At 41.6% G+C, this 18657-nt stretch overlaps 1 protein-coding gene across 6 annotated transcripts in view; it reads left to right on the forward strand.

Annotated features, from left to right (window-relative positions):
* Positions 1 to 18657, forward strand: part of SUCO (SUN domain containing ossification factor) — a 64089-nt gene that overhangs the window by 5794 nt on the left and 39638 nt on the right. For 5 of the 6 annotated variants that reach the window (XM_072126913.1, XM_072126910.1, XM_072126914.1 and 2 more), the window contains exons 2-4: positions 10566 to 10674; positions 11818 to 11916; positions 12469 to 12614. In XM_072126913.1, the coding sequence (XP_071983014.1) occupies positions 10566 to 10674; positions 11818 to 11916; positions 12469 to 12614 (354 nt within the window). The remainder of the gene's footprint in view (positions 1 to 10565; positions 10675 to 11817; positions 11917 to 12468; positions 12615 to 18657) is intronic. The other variant, XM_072126911.1, reaches the window with a different exon arrangement.

Raw genomic sequence — 18657 nt, forward strand, 5'->3', positions numbered from 1 at the left:
ATTGTGGAGATGTTGCTGTCCTGTTGCAAATTTTTGGCCTAAAGACATGTCTAGTATACTATGTAAATTTAGTGCCTTAATTACCTGGAAAGAGCAATGAAAGAGCAGTGTGAGCTACAGATCCAGTTCTCACCTGTATCTCCGTTTCTGTAGATCACAGAACCACAAACCTTATGTGTTCTGAATGATGAGATTCTTCAGAACAATGCCATGAGCATGGTTGTAGGTACTTTAGAGCCCAAAATAAAGGTGTCCGAAGAGACATCCCCCCCCCCCCCGCAGTCTCTCAGCCTGACTCATCTCAGACAAAAAGTGACTATTTTCCGCTCCATGACAGTGGAGATTTGTTTCTACTTGTGAGCTTTAACATAAGAGGAAATTGAATACCTTGAATTAAAGACCTTGAATGGAGCAGCTTCTGTTGTATACTACTGTGGATCATGGAATGCCCTGGTGTAATCGGCATGACCCCCATTGGATTAGGTGTGTTAATACAAATGCGAATCATTTTACACATTCTCATCAAGTCACATTGTACAATGTACAGTAAATATCATGAACTGAATTTGTCTGTTGTATTGTGGAGACGGGAGCATACCCCTAGAATAGAGGTCCTGTCCTCGGCAGAGATGGATTACAGGAAAGTAAGGAGCTGGATCATGTTCACGTCGCATATTATTAGATATGAGAAGTTCCATCACATGATACATTTATGCATGAACATCTTTAATATATAGGTCAGTAGATGAATAAAGTGCTCTATTCCTAAATGGCGGGGAGACATGGGGTGAAGACTCACTCATGATGCTTGTACTATGTCTTATATTTAGGAGGAGTTGCCCGTCATCTCTTCTGACCTGACAGCTTTACTAAATATGTGAGTTCCTTAAGTAAGTTTAGAAGCCTCTTGTCTTGTTATGACTTATGAATATGGCATTGTGCACTCACTGGCCACAGTCATGTCTAAAGCAGACCTACACAGGTAAATACTGAAATGCCAAATAGAGGTTATGAGGCTCCTAGTGCCCACATTGTGATCTGCTGGCTATCATGGGGTGTATGATCCTGTAAACATTCAAGCTGTACCATTATAACACTTCATTGTAACTTCCTCTTGTAATTATGACTTGAGATCTACTTGGCAGCGGCCCCATAATTTCTCACTTTTTCAGTGAGTCTGTGTAACTGGAATTTCTGGTAATATTTATCAAAATCGCTCAAGAAAACAGGTTGTCTAGATCCTGATTGGGAGCTTATAGAGGAGCTCGCACCACTCCTGACCTGCAAAAATATGCTGTGAAATTACAATTCTTGGTGGTCTCTTCATAAAGCTTGTGCTGTTCCTCTGTTATTTCTACTGTACATTTAAAGAGGACATTTTACCACCTTTAAACATGTGGTGATGTAAGGGCTGCTAGGCCGATTCAGGGGCACTTGAAGGAGCTGGGAGGGGGCGGTGTGAAAAGTGTTCTAATCCGTGTAAGAGAAGATCAGCATAATACACGCCTCCTCTTCCAGCACCTCCTCTTACATTGGAGCGAATTACAATGGTCAGATACTGGGACTGATATCTCAGCAACTGTCTGCCCCAGAATCTGTGACGCAGCCCCTGCACATATAAGGTGGTGAAAGGTCTTTAAATTGCCAACTAAGCATTTAACCAGCTTAGGTGTGTCCCTGCAGAGTCTTCTATTTATAAGTGCTGATTGGATGGTATAAAACAGGGGAAGAATGGGCTCTCCAACTGATAATAGTTATGCTTCTAGTATGTTGGTGCTGTTTTGGGGTGAAGGACTCCTTGCATCACCACTAAGGTGCCTTAGGAAAGTCACAACCTCTATACTTCATTTATATAAAGGATATGTATTGGGGAATTCTCTGCTAGGGACCCTCTGGTTTAGCAAAACCGCCTAAATAATTGATGGTTCGGTGAATTCAGAGCTACACAAAGAAAAAAGATGTCATGGAGGCAAAAAAATACATATGGAATTTTATTGAACAATATCAGAAATAAATCTGACCAGAAAAAGTGGACACATTGAAGACCAATTAAAAAATGTACATGCAAGCAAATAACAAACAGATGGTTGGACTAACCAGGTATGGTTAACCACCTCCTCTCCTAATGATGATCTGCTGGGCTTCCCCATTGGTAAGGGAGTACAAAAAGATACTGCGTAATTAAATACCAGCAACTATAAAAATGGCTATAACAAGCACATGAATCTATACAAAGAAATTTTCCAATGTAAAGTATATATGCAGGTCATGTGTAGTCAAAAAGTACCAAATAGCGTGATTAAGAAAAGTCACTATCATACATGACAGGTTTGAATAAATATGGTGGAAAGTATACAAGTCCGAGTCAGTGTCAAGTCACTAGGGTAGTTAGCGGGTAGAGGGGGTGGAGCGCTCCCCATGCCTTCCGTCTCCTGCTGGAGACTTCCGCAGGGGTAGAAGTGCCCCCTTTGATGCCAAGCTCCCATAAATGCCCCCACCGCACTCGCCCACAGGTTTGATGGGCTCAATCGGGTAACGCCAAAGATATTTATTCATGTGGTATCTTTTTTACTCCCTTACCAATGGGGGGAGCCTAAGAGATCATCATTAGGAGGGGAGGTGTGGTGTTGGTTAACCATACCTGGTTAGTCCAACTATCTGTCTGTTATTTGTACACATGTACATTTTTAAATTGGTTTTAAATCTGTCCATTTTTTCTAGTCAGATTTATTTTTGATATTGTTCAATAAAATTCTATATGTATTTTTTTTTTTTTTTTGCCTACAAGACGCACATTTCATTTTTTTTTTTGTCTAGTAATGATTCATGGTTTGTGTGTTGGCATACTTACACTATTTAGAGGGCACTGTTTCTAAATCTGTCTCTTCCTTCTAGAATAGATATACTGGTTAGGAGTTAATCCCGCATCATGTCATAAGGCCTCTTGTAGGTCATGCTTGATGTCTAAAGAGCTGTCTTGCAAGGTAGCTAAAAGTGCGGCTTTCCTTATTCCATCCTGGAAAACTTTGCATATTTTCCCAGAATCCCCCTAGTGCAGCATTGATGGCTATAAAACTTCACACACCTACACGGTGGCCTTAACCGGAAGTCTCCGTAAGGAGAACTGTTACTTCCCGACCTTATTTCAGGTTGAACTTTTAGTATAGAGTTGACCCCAGGGTGTTACTATCCTTTTGTCTAAGCCTTGTGTTTGGGACACATCCATTAGGATGTTGTGACGGCATGTAGTAACATTTCCCGAACTGGTGACACCTAGTTGTCAATTCAGAGCCTCCTACAGAGGCTTTTACATTGGTGTTTTGAATTGCAATACATTAGCTGATAAGAGGGGATATGTCTGACGTCACTTTTAGCATTAACATTGTGTTTTGTAAATGCAAATGTTATGTGTAACTGTAAGTTAATATTACATTAACTAAACTGAAGCGTCTTTATTCTTCAGTGTATGGATATTGGTACATAAGTAGTCGGGGAACATTAGGATTTTCTGGTATGTGCTATTTCAAGCCCACATTGCAAAGGACTGGAATTGTTTCCATTATATTCCTTTGCAGGGGGTGTTGAATGTCCCCACATGTGAATGCTGTCAAATTATTTAGTATTACATGACTTAAACCCTTTTTAATATGTAGCTAAATTCCTTTGTGTATATATATTTGTTAGAGAAGTGGAGGAAATTTTACCAAATTTCAGGTTTGTACAAAAGTTTAATTTGTGCTAGTTGTACAGCTATATTTTATAATTGTAATGTACAAATTATTATTATTATTATTATTATTATTATTATTATTATTATTATTTTTGTCCCAGTTACAATTGGATTTTCAAAATTTTGTGCTGTTAGGGCAACAAAGTTATGTTTATCGGTAACACAATAATTTATCCATTGTTAATGGTCATTTTAGTTCTCAGCCTGGCATTGGCTTTCTAATTTGATGTGGGTATGTGCTGGACTTGTCCGTCAGGGCCTGGAATAGATTTGGATGCTCTGTTGACTAAGCAGATTCAAGACTTCTATTTGGATTTGGCAGAGGTCATCAGATATGGCATGCACAGATTTCATGGGAAGTCCCATTGATGGCTTTGTAGATCCCTCACAATCCTGTGATAAGAGGGTGATTGTACTTCTGCTTAACAAAGCACAGTCATGCAGGGGCGGCCTGTCACAGAGCATTACTGTGAAGAGAGCATACACACACACACACAACAGATAAAAGTCCCAATACAAAGGAAGGCAGTGGGAGCACTATGTTGCTAAACTGATTTTGGGATTAATTTTGTTTGCATAGACCTCAGTGAAGTATATTTGTGCTGAGCTCATCGGATTCGCCAATTAATGCGGTTACTGGGCATTAGTCTGTGGAACGCTGCCAGGATGAGAAAAGCTCTGGATGTGGATGATGCTGGGAACCCCAACCCTGGATGTACATTGATTATACATCTGCCACTTTACAATACAATGGTAAAATCTCCCATACCCCAGGTCATACCTCTGAGCTGTGGGTCACTTGTCAGACATACACAATTGGGGAGATTTATTAATCTGTCTACAACAGAACTGTCTTAGTTCTCACTAAAGAACATGATATGAATCTGGTGCAGAATAGGACTCTCTGGTCTAACTCTGCACTGTCTAACCTTCGGACACTTTTTATAGATCTGCCCCAATATTCTTCCTGGAATTGCTGCTCCTTCCATCTGTGCCTGAAGCAGCGTTTTACCTGTGTAGGGAAACCGGTTCTACCACACAGTTATAATCATTTTCTCTATATTATCGATTCTGTTCTGAGGACACAACTTCAATATTCATTTCTGCTTTTTACTTTAACTACCTTCACTTCCTGAAACCAAGAAATCGCAGCAAATTGATAAATGTCGTTACCAGGGTTTATGGAAGTCCTCAAATTCATGACACACGGCACCCCATACCTCGGGCCGGCTTCCTTCTTTGTTTAGCGGCAACTTTAGCTGGAATTCACCTGAATGGGGGTTAAAGGGGAATTCCAGGATTTTGTATTGATTAGCTATTTCGTGGAATAGGTGATAAATATCAGTTCAGCATCTGTCCAACCTCTGACACTTCCACCGATAAGCTGTGTGAGAGTCGTGCCGGAGCTGCAATACCAGGCACACTCATTGTGCTTAATAAGGAGCAAAGAAGTCACAATTTTCTGCTGGGTCGTAAAAGAGTCATGTGCTGCTTCTGCTTTTTAGCCAATGTAGTTTATTGATTAAGCAAGGAAATCCTGTAATTTCCTTCCATGCAGGACCCTCGTGTAGTGACTTCTCCCCAGAGTATTCTTGCGTTTAAAAAAAATTTTTTTTTAAGAAAAATAATATTGGCGATTACTAGTCCTTAGGACCAGTTCACACCTGCACTTGGACCTCTGCTATTAACTTCAGCTTTTAAAATGATAATAGAAGTCTAATGGATCTGTTAAATGGGCAATACCATCACTGGCCTTTTAATAGCTTCCTTTAGTGTCTGTTTGCACTGCTTATATCATTTGAGAAAACCCAAATGACACTGGAGCTTCTGTTCAATTTCATTACCAAATTACTGAAGTAGTAACGGGCATACGGACAATAACAGAAACTTTGGGTTTGGAGCCGAGACTGCACAGCCGCTAGCTCTGCGTTTTATTGACTGAAGTTAATAGCAGTAGGGCGCATCCATGTGTGAATTGGGCCTTAGTAGTATAATTCAGAAATATCGCTTACAGGCTGCTTCTTACAAGGAGAGGAACATTTTATAAAAGTGGCGTATTGTTATGAGCAGATTGCATGTCTTGTGTGTCTGCAGTGTGGGGTGACATACAGTCCGGCGCGGGGTTGAGCTGCCCCTATTGTACAGTATCTGCCAGCTGGACAGTTCTGTGCCCACATCTGTGCTCCCACATGCGCGTCATATTGTGTAATGGAGACACTAGTGATTGCTGCAGAGCAGGATTAACACTCGATCATCCTCATTCATCCAAATATATGCTCAGTATTTGCATTGTGATCCACCGTGTTACACTGAGTTTTGGTTTTGTTGTTTACAAGGCCATATTACATGTCATGGCCCCTGCTTCAGTATGTCTGGCACGTGGAAGGGTTAATGGTAAGTGTGTAGCAGACTCTTCCTTAAGAAATATAAAAGCCTAGTTAGTGACATATTTACAGAGTTGTCCCAGTTGATGAATGATTTATGTATTGTTAGGCTCTTTCCATGCGGCTCTGCCCCTGATATGTCTGAGATTTCCTCTTCACTGCTCAGTGTCTGCAGGGCTGGTTACATCTCTCCATGCACATAAGAGGTTCTGCTCCCTATGGGCTGAATGGAGCTATGGAGGAGATGTGAAAAGCAGAATTCCTGGGCCCAACAAATTAGAGATGAGTTGCAGGTTGGGCTGATTATTGTGGAAGAAGGGACTTATTGTGTGCCCTGTTTTATCACTGTTTATTATTTTATTTATTGTGTGCTGAATCTGTTTTCGATTTCGGTGTCTCACAGTGCAGGGTTCTGTTATGTGTGTGTGTGTGTGTGTTCTGTGATCTTAAAGTATCGTTTTTGTCCCTCTGCCATGTCACTGTGGTCATTTTCCCAGTTGCTTGCTACATCTGTTTTGGCCCCTTTACGCCTTGGGCCCAGTTCACACACGCCTTTGGACTAAAATGACAAAAGTCTAATGGATAAGTTAAAATGTCCATCAATGGACATTTTAATGGAACCGTTAGACTTCTGTTATTTATTGAATGAGTGATGGAAGATGATAACAGCGGTGGAAACTTGGCCTTTGTGTTATGTACACTGGCTAAAACCATTCAAAAAAGATCCCAAAAATGTTCTCCATTATATTAAGAGGTTTGGTGCCCTGATATTTCTTTAGGCTTTTAAAGGACATCTACCATCAGAATTTCTCATGGTATGTTGCCCTAACTTGTTGTTGGCATTTTATGCCCCCGGGAACAATGTTTCTTAAAGGAAACCTACCATTTAGAATGGCAGGGGTAAGTTGTAAGTACCGAGCACCAGCTCACCCTGAGCTCACCCGGTACTTTCGTTAGTGTTATAAACCACGGTATCGCGGTTTTAACACTTTTTAAACTTTAGAGCAGAAGACGCTTCGGCGCTGCGTGCGCACCCATGGGAAATAGCGGAGATGTTGCGCGCGCACGGTCGCGCGCAGCGCCGAAGCCTCTCCTGCTCTAAAGTTTAAAAAGTGTTAAAACCGCGATATCGCGGTTTATAACACTAACGAAAGTAAGTACCGGCACCAGCTCACCCTGAGCTGGTGCTCGGTACTTACAGCTTACCCCTACCATTCTAAATGGTAGGTTTCCTTTAAAGGGAACCGGTCACAACATTTACACATATATACAGCTAGTGACAGACTCCTATAGAGCCCTGTTAACTGACACCCTTCTTTTTGCTAAAAATTGTTTCCACATAAATAAATTCCCTGGCATCAGAGGGGGCGTGTCCTGTTCAGCTACTTCTCACCATATGCCATGCCTCTTCTCAGGTGACCAGGGTGACATCCTCACAGATCCTTTAGCCTCCCAACAATGGCAAACTGTACACCGTGTATATATCTGATGACATAAAACCACAACTGCATCCGTGGACTTCACCCATGGAGGCTGCTGTGATCTCATGTGATCAGATGTGTATACATGGGGTAGACTTTGCAGATGTAACAGGACTTTAGATGATGTCATCCTGGTCACATGGCTTTAAGTGCCCAATAAGCCCTCTTTCAATGTTCCATTCAGCAAAATATCATACCATTTAGAATTTTTTTCAATCAAGAACAAGGAGGCAGGGAAGTGCAAGAAAATTTTACTATGCAGGAGCCGCTTGCTGGGAATGACTCATCAGGTGAGCTGCATAGAAGTTGACAAATTGATTTTTGTAACCTTGCAGCCGGCCAACGTCGGTGGAGCGCTTCTTGTTGTCCTTTACTATTGCAATGCATGCTAAAAACTGGTTGCTAAATTACCAGTGCTCTTCAGGCTCATTAGTCTAACTTCAGAAATGTATTTTAGAAGGAACGAGGCCATGGATAACATGTATAGATTACCTCAGTCACAGTGCCTGGATCAGTGAGTAAGGTCACTCGCTGGTTTATTATACTGGATTCGATGGTATATGTTTTGGGTAGAATCTGCTTTTTTTAAGAAAATCTATTGTACACTGTCTGATGAGAACTGTATAGGTGGGAAGTCGATGTACAATTTTTCGAACTTTTCATTAGACAAACAATATCCATTATTTTCTGAAAGTGGATTTTAACTGTTAGATTCTGGTGGGATCAGGCCAGTCTACTTCCACCCTGGGTAGTAGCAAGCTTGTAATCCTCTATCTTCTTGGCTAAACTAGTCCAGAAAGTGGGATACCCTGAGTAGTGGCGGGTTGCTCAGCCACTCCATTCATTCTTTTTGACTTTGCTGTGTTGTGCCATTTGCTGCATGTATTTTGGGGTGTTTTGGCGTACTAGGGCCCCGGTTCTCGTACAGTTTAGTAGAAATTATCAGGATGTCAGAACATGAAAATGTTTTCCCCTTCCTTTGCATACTGTATCCAGTAGCTAATTTTAGATTATGAATCAACTATACCGTAGTGTTTTGCTGTGTGTAGCACTTGGCTTTTCATATTTTCATACTCTGCTTACATCTGTTGTGCCATCTGGGTTTCTCAGCCTTTTATAGTTGGAATACATTTAGGCACGCTTTATATGCTTGATTGTGGTAAATACACAGGGGTCCCTGGAGCTTTCTGCTCTGAAGCCTGTGTTAATTCAGCAACACATTAGAACTGTGGCTCAGTGGTGAGTTCAAAGGGGTTTGCCGTAGGATTGGTTTAGCAGTGGTGAAAATTACTGGATCAGATAAAGATTACTGTGCTCCACCCCTGGTACAGATTATGCCGTTATCTTTGAATTGGTGATGAATGTTTGTTGGATGATCTCATGTCCTGCAGAACTGAATTTTAGAAGGGACACAGAGGATGGAAGATTAGACTACTTAGCCCAGTGCAACCTGGGCTGAAACCTCAGGGAACCGAACATCCTAAGACCAGTTCACAGTCTACCTTCAAAAGAATTTATTTTTCAATCAGTTATTTTGAGCTGAAACCAGGACCTAAGAATAAAGAGACTTCATGAAGGAGAAAGGAAAGTTGGCACTCACCGCCTTTTGTAAAACTCTTTTTCTTTATTAATCCGTGTTAAAACATGGCATACACGACAGGGGAGGGTTGCGGCAAGATGAAGCGCTAAACTGTGCGCGAAACGAGTCGTCCCTGAACGAAGAAACGCATCCATTTTCTCAACCCTCCCCTGTCGTGTATGCCATGTTTTAACACGGATTAATAAAGAAAAAGAGTTTTACAAAAGGTGGTGAGTGCCAACTTTCCTTTCTCCTTCATTAAGTTTTTGCATATGATTATCTGCTACAGTTAGAGCACCACACCGAAGTCTCAAAAAGTTTTATGGTTTGAACTCTATATTGACTCAGAATCTGGGTCTTTATTATAATGACGGCATATTAGTCTCCTCAATAGTGCCCCCGATCGTCCCTCCTGCTTACTACTAAGAATGAAGAGACCTGCACCCGTTCTGCATGTTTGACCATACCTCACGATAATTGATGCAGAAAAACTGATGAGGTGTGAAGTTTACCTATAAGATCATGTTTAGGTGTGTTTATGCACACATGTCGGCAAAATTTCTGTAGCAAGTTTTTCTGCCTGGTTCCTTTTATTCACGGGTGTTAAGCTTGGAGTGGAGTCAGTAATATGGCAAGTGATGGCTACGACCACCCCCACTTCCAGCAGTGACCTTGCATGCACGACCACCTGTATTCAGCGTTCGTTAACACAAATTTATTTAAATTTTTTTACCTTCACTCCAGCAGAGGTGGTCGTATGCACGTAAACGATCAAGTTTCTATGGGACAACATAGCTACATTTATGGGAAATAATAACGTCCAATTCAAGAAATGTTTTATCTTTGTCAGATGAACTAAGGGCACATTCACATGGCCGTCTGCGGGGACGTACATGTGGCCGCAAATTTGCGGCCGCATGTACGTCCCCATAGACAGCAATAGCGGCACGGCGCAGATACCGATCCGGGCCGCACACCGCAAAAAGATAGAGCATGCTCTATCTTTTGGCGTGTGTGCGGCCGTGCGCCGCTATTCTCTATAGAGGGAGGAGGGCCCGCCTCCCCTCCTCTGCAGCACACGGCGGTATGCTCGCACGGCGGGCATACCGCTGTGTGACTGTACCCTAAATGTGAATGGACAGATGAGAATACTTTAAGTTGCCTTTGTGTGTGTGTATATAATATATATATTTTTTTTTTTGTGTGTCCTTGTGACAATATTTTGGGTTCTCAGTGGGTACAAGGATTATCAATAAAGCTTCATTAGTTAACCATTGCCATATGTAACTAGGGGTCACATGTAGATCTGTCTGGATGTGTGTCTTATTCAAAGTTGGAAAGCCTGACGTATCCACAATGAATAATGTTTTTGTGTGTACTTTTTCTTTTAGGCTTCCATCCCGTCATGTGTTTTGCACAGAGGACCATATTCTTCCTGCAGAACCAGTCACGGAGAACAGTGAAGGTCCTATAATTCATAATGAACCTGCAAAGAAAGAGGTATGTGGAAATGACCTCCGAATTCATTCTGCTCGCAAGCCAAGTGCTTTGTCTTATGAAAGTGATGAGATAGTACAGTGGCTTATAATATTCTGACTTGGCAGGTCATAGGAGCACTCCTGTCTTGTCATTATGCTGGTGGAGGCAGCCACAGCTCATTCGTGGTCCTAGGTCAGGCGCCAGGTCGAACATGACGCTCAGGAAATGGCATTGAACTGTAAACAGATTGTGAATGTCACCCTGACCCCTATTTGGAGGGCTGATGGCGATGACTGACCTGCATGCAAACACAAAGCTGTCCTGATCTAACAATGTAGTAATACAGGATTGTGCCATTTCTATGTGAGTCTGCAGAATAGGGCAGATTGCCTGGGGGAGTTCCCATGATCTTTTGCTGTAAGTATGATTGTAGGTTTTCATTGACTTATCTTAAAAGAAGTAAACAAATAATTAAATTTACTTTTTCAAATAAGTTATTGTGACTCCATAATCTTGCTAATTAGTGTCAGATGTGCATGGAAAGTATTTAATCAGAGCATCAGGTTTATGTTGCTTCGGTTATCCAGGTGCTATGATGGGATTCTACTTTATCAACTGAGAAATCCATTGAATAATATTCTATATAAAAAAGTTGGGATTCAACAGTTGGGACCATGAAGGATTAGTAGAACCATTATCTTAGAATCCCCAGAGATGACTGACTGTATCCGATGCTCCATGGTGTTGAATGGATCGGCAGGTGGCTGCTACATTTAGTGAGTGAGAATGGGACCCTTGTTCTTGTGAACTGGAGAGTCCGCTCTCTTGATTGTCAGCGGTAGGGGCATCTGAAGTAATGTTCCCCCTCCAAAAGTGACTCTGATGATTTGACTATGACTTGCGTTTGGTTGCAAACATATGCTGCTTAGAGGAAATGACATAATAACAAGGGACAGGTTTAATGCAGGTTTTCAAACACTTATGCATAATACTGACCATGTGAAAGTTGCTTTAGGTTTTGACTGCACTCCCCCAAGATGTATTCACACATGGAATATTTCAGTCTGACTTGTTGAAATTGATTTGTAAATGTTAAATAATTTCTAAATATTCTTCAACTTAAAATACCTGATGATTTGTACTTTGATGTTTTTAATGATAAAGGAAGAAAAGGAGCCCACTAAGAGTCTGGAAGAAGTAGAATTGGTACCACCAGGTCAAGCAGCAGAAGATGCCACATTAGACTGCGCCCAAGATGAGAAGGTAAATCTATGTGTGAGATTTTTGTTTTTTTTTGCCTTCATGGATCATGTGTTTAAAATTGTGTAAAACAAAGGTGTACATATCCAACGTTTATCTCCATCCCTAACGGCACCTGCACGGGCTCAGTCTATACTGGATCGTCCATATCGAAAATCTGCTGTGGATTACTATTAAATCACAGATAAAATATCAATTATCTGCATGAATGGAGCAGATGTATTCCTGTGTGACCACCACTTGTGTAGGACTTGCTGTTAGTGGGACAGTCCCTTGATATGCTTACTGGCAGGTTGTCTTCTTTATCCATACCCAGTGGCGCATCCTTGTGCGGCAAGTCCTGATCTGCTAAATTTTCAGAAAATAAAGCCTTAAATGTTTCATTCTTTGGTTTGATTAAAAGATTGCCCCTTAGAAAGCTTTTGTTCTTGCTGGGAGAGCTACAGTATACAGGCATCTTCTGCTATTAGGAAATGTGGGGGTAAATGACATCCATTGTCCCAAAGTTGTGTATAATTTTTATTTCACTTAACCTTGACATCTGATTTTGTGCAGGGCAAAAAACCGGAGCAGGTGCCAGATGTACCTTTCGGTGACATTGATACTAACAGTGTGGAGAAAGTGGCAATGAACTTGGCTACAAGTGTTGAAAACATTTCCAGTTCGTCTACCTCAGAGATCCCTCCAGACTCCCTGCCTGAGTAAGTCCAGCTTTTAAGGACTTGTTTTTCACATTGCTTTGGTTGTTTCTCCATTCTTTACCAAATTTGAATGTTAAACCTGGAAACCAGCTCTGATACTGTAAAATATCATGGTAATGTAGGGGTTTTCTTTTCTAAAAAATACTTCTTTACATCATATTGCGTGATATTTCTTTAAAGGGACTCTTACCATATTTTACCACATTCAACTACTACCCCTCTCAGGTAGGGTATAAAATATATTTTTTAGTCTCTTATGCACAATCTTGCCAATTTATTTTTCAAAATGTAAATGAGCTGAAGAGTCATACATTTTCCTGAAAAAAAGGCACTATTGGGGGTGTCTGAAGTCAAAGTCCTTCCAGCTTCAATTTGTAGGACCTAGACTCTTTGTTCGGACCGCATCAGGCTTTGGACTCCTGTGAGCTACAGAACCACATGTAGAAATCTAAACTCATTTTCCGCCCATGTCTTTTAAAGGAAACCTACCATTACAAGTGTATCTGATCGAAAATCCCTCCTGCCTGCCTGTGCCCTAATTTGTAATTTAAGAATTCTGGAACCTAACCTAACTTGTTAAAAACTTGCCTGGCACTGGGAGCTAAGGCTACTCCATGCCCCGGTAGCCTCTGCTGTTAATTTACATATAATATAAATTATTTTTAACAAGTTAGGTTAGGTTCCATTACATTACAGATTAGGGCAGAGGCAGGCAGGAGGAATCTACCATCAGATATACTTCTCATGGTAGATGCCTTATGTTAGGTTACCTTTAACCCCTTTTACCTTTTAACTTTTTAACCTTCCTGACACGGCCCTTTTTTTTTTTTTTTTTTTTTTTTTCCTCAAATCTGCCCTGTGTCACTAAGTGGTTATAACTTTGGAACGCTTTAACATATCAAAGTGATTTTGAATTTTTTTTTGTCGTGAAACTTTGCACTTTATGGTAGTTGAAAAATGTTGGTGGTATGTTTTTGCTTTTTTTATCATAGAAAAAAAGGAGAATTTTTCCAAATTTTCACCAAATATAATTTTTTTTAAATTCAACAGTCATAACAGCAAAAAAACTTCACCAAATGTCTGCTTTGTTGGCATGGTTTTTGAGGGACCTGCTCAGACTGCAGGTCACTTTGAGAGGCCTAAATAATACACCGTAAATTACCCGATTATTGAAACTACACCCCTCAGCGTAGGTAAAACAACTTTAATGAAGTTTAGCCCTATAATTGTTTTTACGGGTGTTTAGAGGACTTTCACTTTAATTTTATTAAAAAGGCTGCTCAAGCTCGGTGTCCAACGAGGTAGGGACCCGGCTTGCAAGGAAGATTATGCAGCTTCCATCGGAGCTATGAACCCGTTGACAAGAACCGTGGGTGGTAGAAGCCCCTTACTTGCTGCGGTCATGCATGTAAGAGGGACCTCCAATCTCGGTTTTAGAGGCAGGTGTCGGCTGTATTATACATTTGACACCTGCAGCTTTTGGCAACTGCTCCGTTCAGAAGCGGAATGTAGTGGAGTACCTGCCGCCTGTGACGCACTACTATATAAAATGTCGCTGAGGGGCTAGCTAGTTGTATCTTTTGGCTCTGTAGATCACAGAACCACAAGCCTGACGCGAGCAGAAAGATGAGATTATGATCTTTAAAATAACAAAAGGTTCTAGCTGTTATACAGTCTGAGATGGGAGTAGTTGAAGTGACCCCCCCCCCTCCTGCATCCTCAAACTGGACTCATTTAGTGCAAATGATTTATTTTATGCTCATTTGCAGATTACTTCATATTTATGTATTCTATACAAAGAGGCAATTCTAAATAGGACATTGCATACCCTTGCTGTGGCTGCTGGTAGTTTAATGGGGTAAAAACTGGTGACAGGGTCCCTTTAAACTTATTTTATCCTAGTCGCCTTGCATTGAAGTCTACCCCTGCTGTCACAACTCTAGGGTTCCAGGCAGCTGCAAATATTTGGTGATTTCTTCAACTGTTTCTTTAAAGTTTAGAGCTCTGGGTCTGCATCTACATCTGTAGTATAATCTGAGAACTTCATGAGTAACCCGTGGACTGCATGTGTGGCATTGGAAGGGAATAATATGCAGCTCCTGAATGTCCAGTATTTCTGTGACAATAGGAATTCATTTCAGTAGACGGAGATTAACAATTACTAGTTTTCTTTTCTACGGTCCACTAGGTCAGTTTGTCCCATTGACAGAGAGGTGAGTTGCTTATTTACTCCACGTTTACAAGCTGTATACTCCTGAGACTAGTGAATGGCTGTACCATGCTGTGGTGTATATGTCCAGGTCATGGATGCCTAGGTTACTTTATTACATTTTCTTTGTGGATCCGTTATGTTGTAGATGGTATAGTATATGAATGATCAGTGAAAACCAGTTGTGACTTGAGAATGTTCTACTATTTAATGATCATAGTCTGTGCAAACAACTTCTGTGGGAACTTATCCATATTGTATTTGGTGCAGATGTGTACCTTACAATGCTCTGTCGTGTGCCGCTGGCCTTGAAGTTATGTTGCTACCATTAGATCATAGAATTTTGAACATGTTTGTAATATACACCTATTAGCAATTTTGCCTAGTTTTCAGTATTTTGACTTGGCTTTGTCTCCCGTTGCTTCTCAGTTTCATATTCGTTGTCAGCAGCTACGTCCTGCTTTACAGTCATGTAAGCAGGTCGGGCAGGTGATCATTCAAAGGAAGTTGACCATTTGATTTCATGCATTATGAACCAAACATACCTTGAGAATGCTGTAGCTACACTGATGCGTTAGCATACCTAACTAATATATGAGAGGAAAAGGGCAAGAGAGCTTCATTATCATAATTTTATAATGGTTTTTTCATCAAAATCTCTCAGCTGCATCAGCTGTGCCTGCTTCCGTGTAGCTGCAGCATTCTCAAGGTATGTTTGGATCATAATGCATCAAATCAACTGGTAGTTTATCTTTAAAGGAGTTATCCGGGTTTAAAAAATTTCTTATGGCCGGGCTGGGGAGGGCTATTTAAACACAATAAACATGTACTTACCAACCTCCGGTGCTGCCGATGTCCCGTCCCGCGCCGCGGCCGGTCTTCTCTGTGCGCCGGTTTCATTACAAGTGCGCACAGGGAGCTTCCGGCCGGCCGGAAGCTCCCATGCGCACCATCTCCCAGCGCTTACAACGCTGAGAGATAGGGACGGATGGGAGGAGCCCCTGTGCACAGCTTCCGTGCCCCTGTAAACAAACAGGGGCACGGATCGAAGGGACCGCGGCACGGGACATCAGCGGCGCCGGACGAGGTAAGTATGTTTATTATGTTTAACTAGCCCTCCCCAGCCCGACCATAAGAAATTTTTTAAACCCGGATAACCCCTTTAACTAGTATTATGAATGCTGGGCGGTTCAGGATAACTGACATGACACAATGTATTCATATTCACTGTATTCCCAGTTATTGAGATGCATATATATCCGTAGACGCCACCCAGAATTAATATCTCCAGCTAAATAAACATGAGCCCCAGCTGCTTACGTAGCTGGTAAACAGGATGTTGCCGTTAACAACTAATAAAATTGACAAGGCAATGGGTACATTGGCCAAAAGTCAATATAATGAGAACTAAGCAAAACTAGAAATGGAAACCGAATGGCACTTTTAGTGCAGGATATATCTATGTAAATATAAGTTACTGGATAGATTGCTTGACTTACACTAATTGTATTGTAGTCCAGATATGGAAGTGGAGACTGTTTGTTTTACATTAGATGTCAGCATTATCAGAGCAGATGTCAGGTGAGGTTCTAGCTATGAAGCCAGCAGAATGGTGTATACAGCTCTGCAGTGTTACAACCAAGGATACTTCTGCCTGCAGTGTACACTGTACAAAAACGCCCAAATATGAACAATTTATTTTCTCCAGTTTGTTGCAATTGGTGAATGCTATTTATTTTGGTTGCTTGCAGTCTAACCTTGTACTGTAGAAGTTACCCTTCCCCAGCATGTGATGTGTGGCTGGGAGGCTTCCTTACTGGGGTTCTGGGATCTTCATACATAAAAGGCTACAGATTACAATTGAATGAATGTTTGAGCACTATGACAGATACAGGTGCAATGCTCTGCTAGCCAGTCCGGTATCATGACTTATTTCCCATGTGGTGATCTAGCTTTGTGACCTGTGATAATTGCCAGTACGGTGACTGCTGAGGGCACAGACAGATGAAAAGGCTGGCACAGTGCCAATATCTTGTTGATACTGGACTTAAAGTGGAGCATTGCTGCTTTGGTTACAAAGAGCTCAAAATTTGTATACAACCTATATAATACATTTAAATGAGGTTTAAAACCTGCTTCTATTGATTTTATTTGAAGGAAATCTACCATCAAAATCCAGCATGATAACCCAAAGGCCCTTGCTCATAGATCCAGGCACTGTGAGTGCTGATCTTCTTATGTGTTATCCATTGTCTCCTTCTTTCTGGCATTACCAGAGCCCCTCCATTATGTAGCTTCACTGGCTTTTATACTTTCTCAACCTATGGGAAGGGGGAAGTGCTGCTGCACATTGTGACGCAGAGGGGCTTTGATAACTATCTCAAGAGCTCTTTAGGCTCATCAACATGATTTGAAAAGTTTTAGAAGGAAGGAGGCCATTGATAATAAGTATAAGATGATTACCGCAGTCACGGTGCCTGGATCTATGCGCAAGTACCCCTGGTTTATGATGGGTTTGATGACAGATTTCCTTTTGAAGTTCTTGTTGGTGACCATTCTTAATAGAATTCTGCTTTCTTATAATGGTTATAGTGATCTGTAGAATTTTGTTTTCTACTTGCCATGTAGTAATTATCTGCCGGAAGCATAGTGGTTTTCTTCCTCATACCTAGAGGGACGCCAAGTCCCCTCCTGTCATCTTTTTCAGTTGTCCTGACAGCTGGCATTACTAAGAACAATGGGAGCTTGTACCTCACCTGGCAACATTGGCCTAGAAAAGCTTAAAACCTTTGTTCAGCAGGAAGGATTGTGGTGTTCACTGGCTGGTTAAACTGTTTTACTTGGCTCCATGAAGTTTCTTCCTTGCAACTTTTAAAGAGAGCCCATCAGCAGTTTTGACCATTCAAAACTACAGACCGAGTTGTCATTTGATGGCAATCCAGGACTTCTACCTACCCATTTTTGTTAGTAGTTGCAGGACTGAGTTAAGTTTTATATTCCAGGATTGTTGCTAGACTTTGATCACTGTGGAATCCCCCCCCCCCCCTTCCCGAGTTATTTGCTGCTGCAGCAGGCGTCTTGTTTGGCTACAGGTTACTGCGGAGCTGTTTAGTGGAAAGTTCCCTCCTAATTACAACTGATTTTTCACAGTCCTGGTCCTATGAACACACAGGGCTAGAAACCAGTGGAGCTCTGCAAATGGAAGATACTGTACAGTCTTTGTTGCAGCCAAATATCAAGTCCTTTGCTCAGTCCTCCCCTCTTTAGACTTTGATCAAAACCTCCATTTAGAAAGATTCCTGGCTTCCTCGGCTTCCCCTCCCAGCTGGAGCAGAAATATTGAGGCCTCTGCAACCCCAGTGGTTAGTCACTAGATTGAGGAGGTAATTGTAGCTGGTTAGTGCTCACCTGCAGCCGGCGCATGACAAAGTAGAGGGGTACCAGAGCGGAGGGGGGAGTGGGGGGGGGGGGGTTCTGTGTATGCTAGCCACCCCAGTCTTCAGTAGAGTTTTTGATGTTTCTTAAATGTTGCGTTTCCTGTTGTTCCAAACTATATCTACCTCTTGCTTTCCCTCTTTGATGTCTATACTATATCTGTAAATCTCTGTGGTATGGGACTGGGAGATAGAGGTACTGATAGCATTGTCCTGTCCATAGACAATTGCTTGTTCATGTTAATGTAATTGTCTTGGTTTACCTGTTCACTGTCTGCTTCCAATATCTGTTCTTAAAGGGAACAGATATGTAAAAATGACCTTCCCGATGATGGGTTCCCCTTTAACAGATTTTGTGGTTTGACATAAAGTCCCCTGAGTGTCTGAAGAGGATGCCTAC

This window comes from Engystomops pustulosus, chromosome 10, assembly GCF_040894005.1.
Source record: "Engystomops pustulosus chromosome 10, aEngPut4.maternal, whole genome shotgun sequence".
Classification (NCBI taxonomy): domain Eukaryota; kingdom Metazoa; phylum Chordata; class Amphibia; order Anura; family Leptodactylidae; genus Engystomops; species Engystomops pustulosus.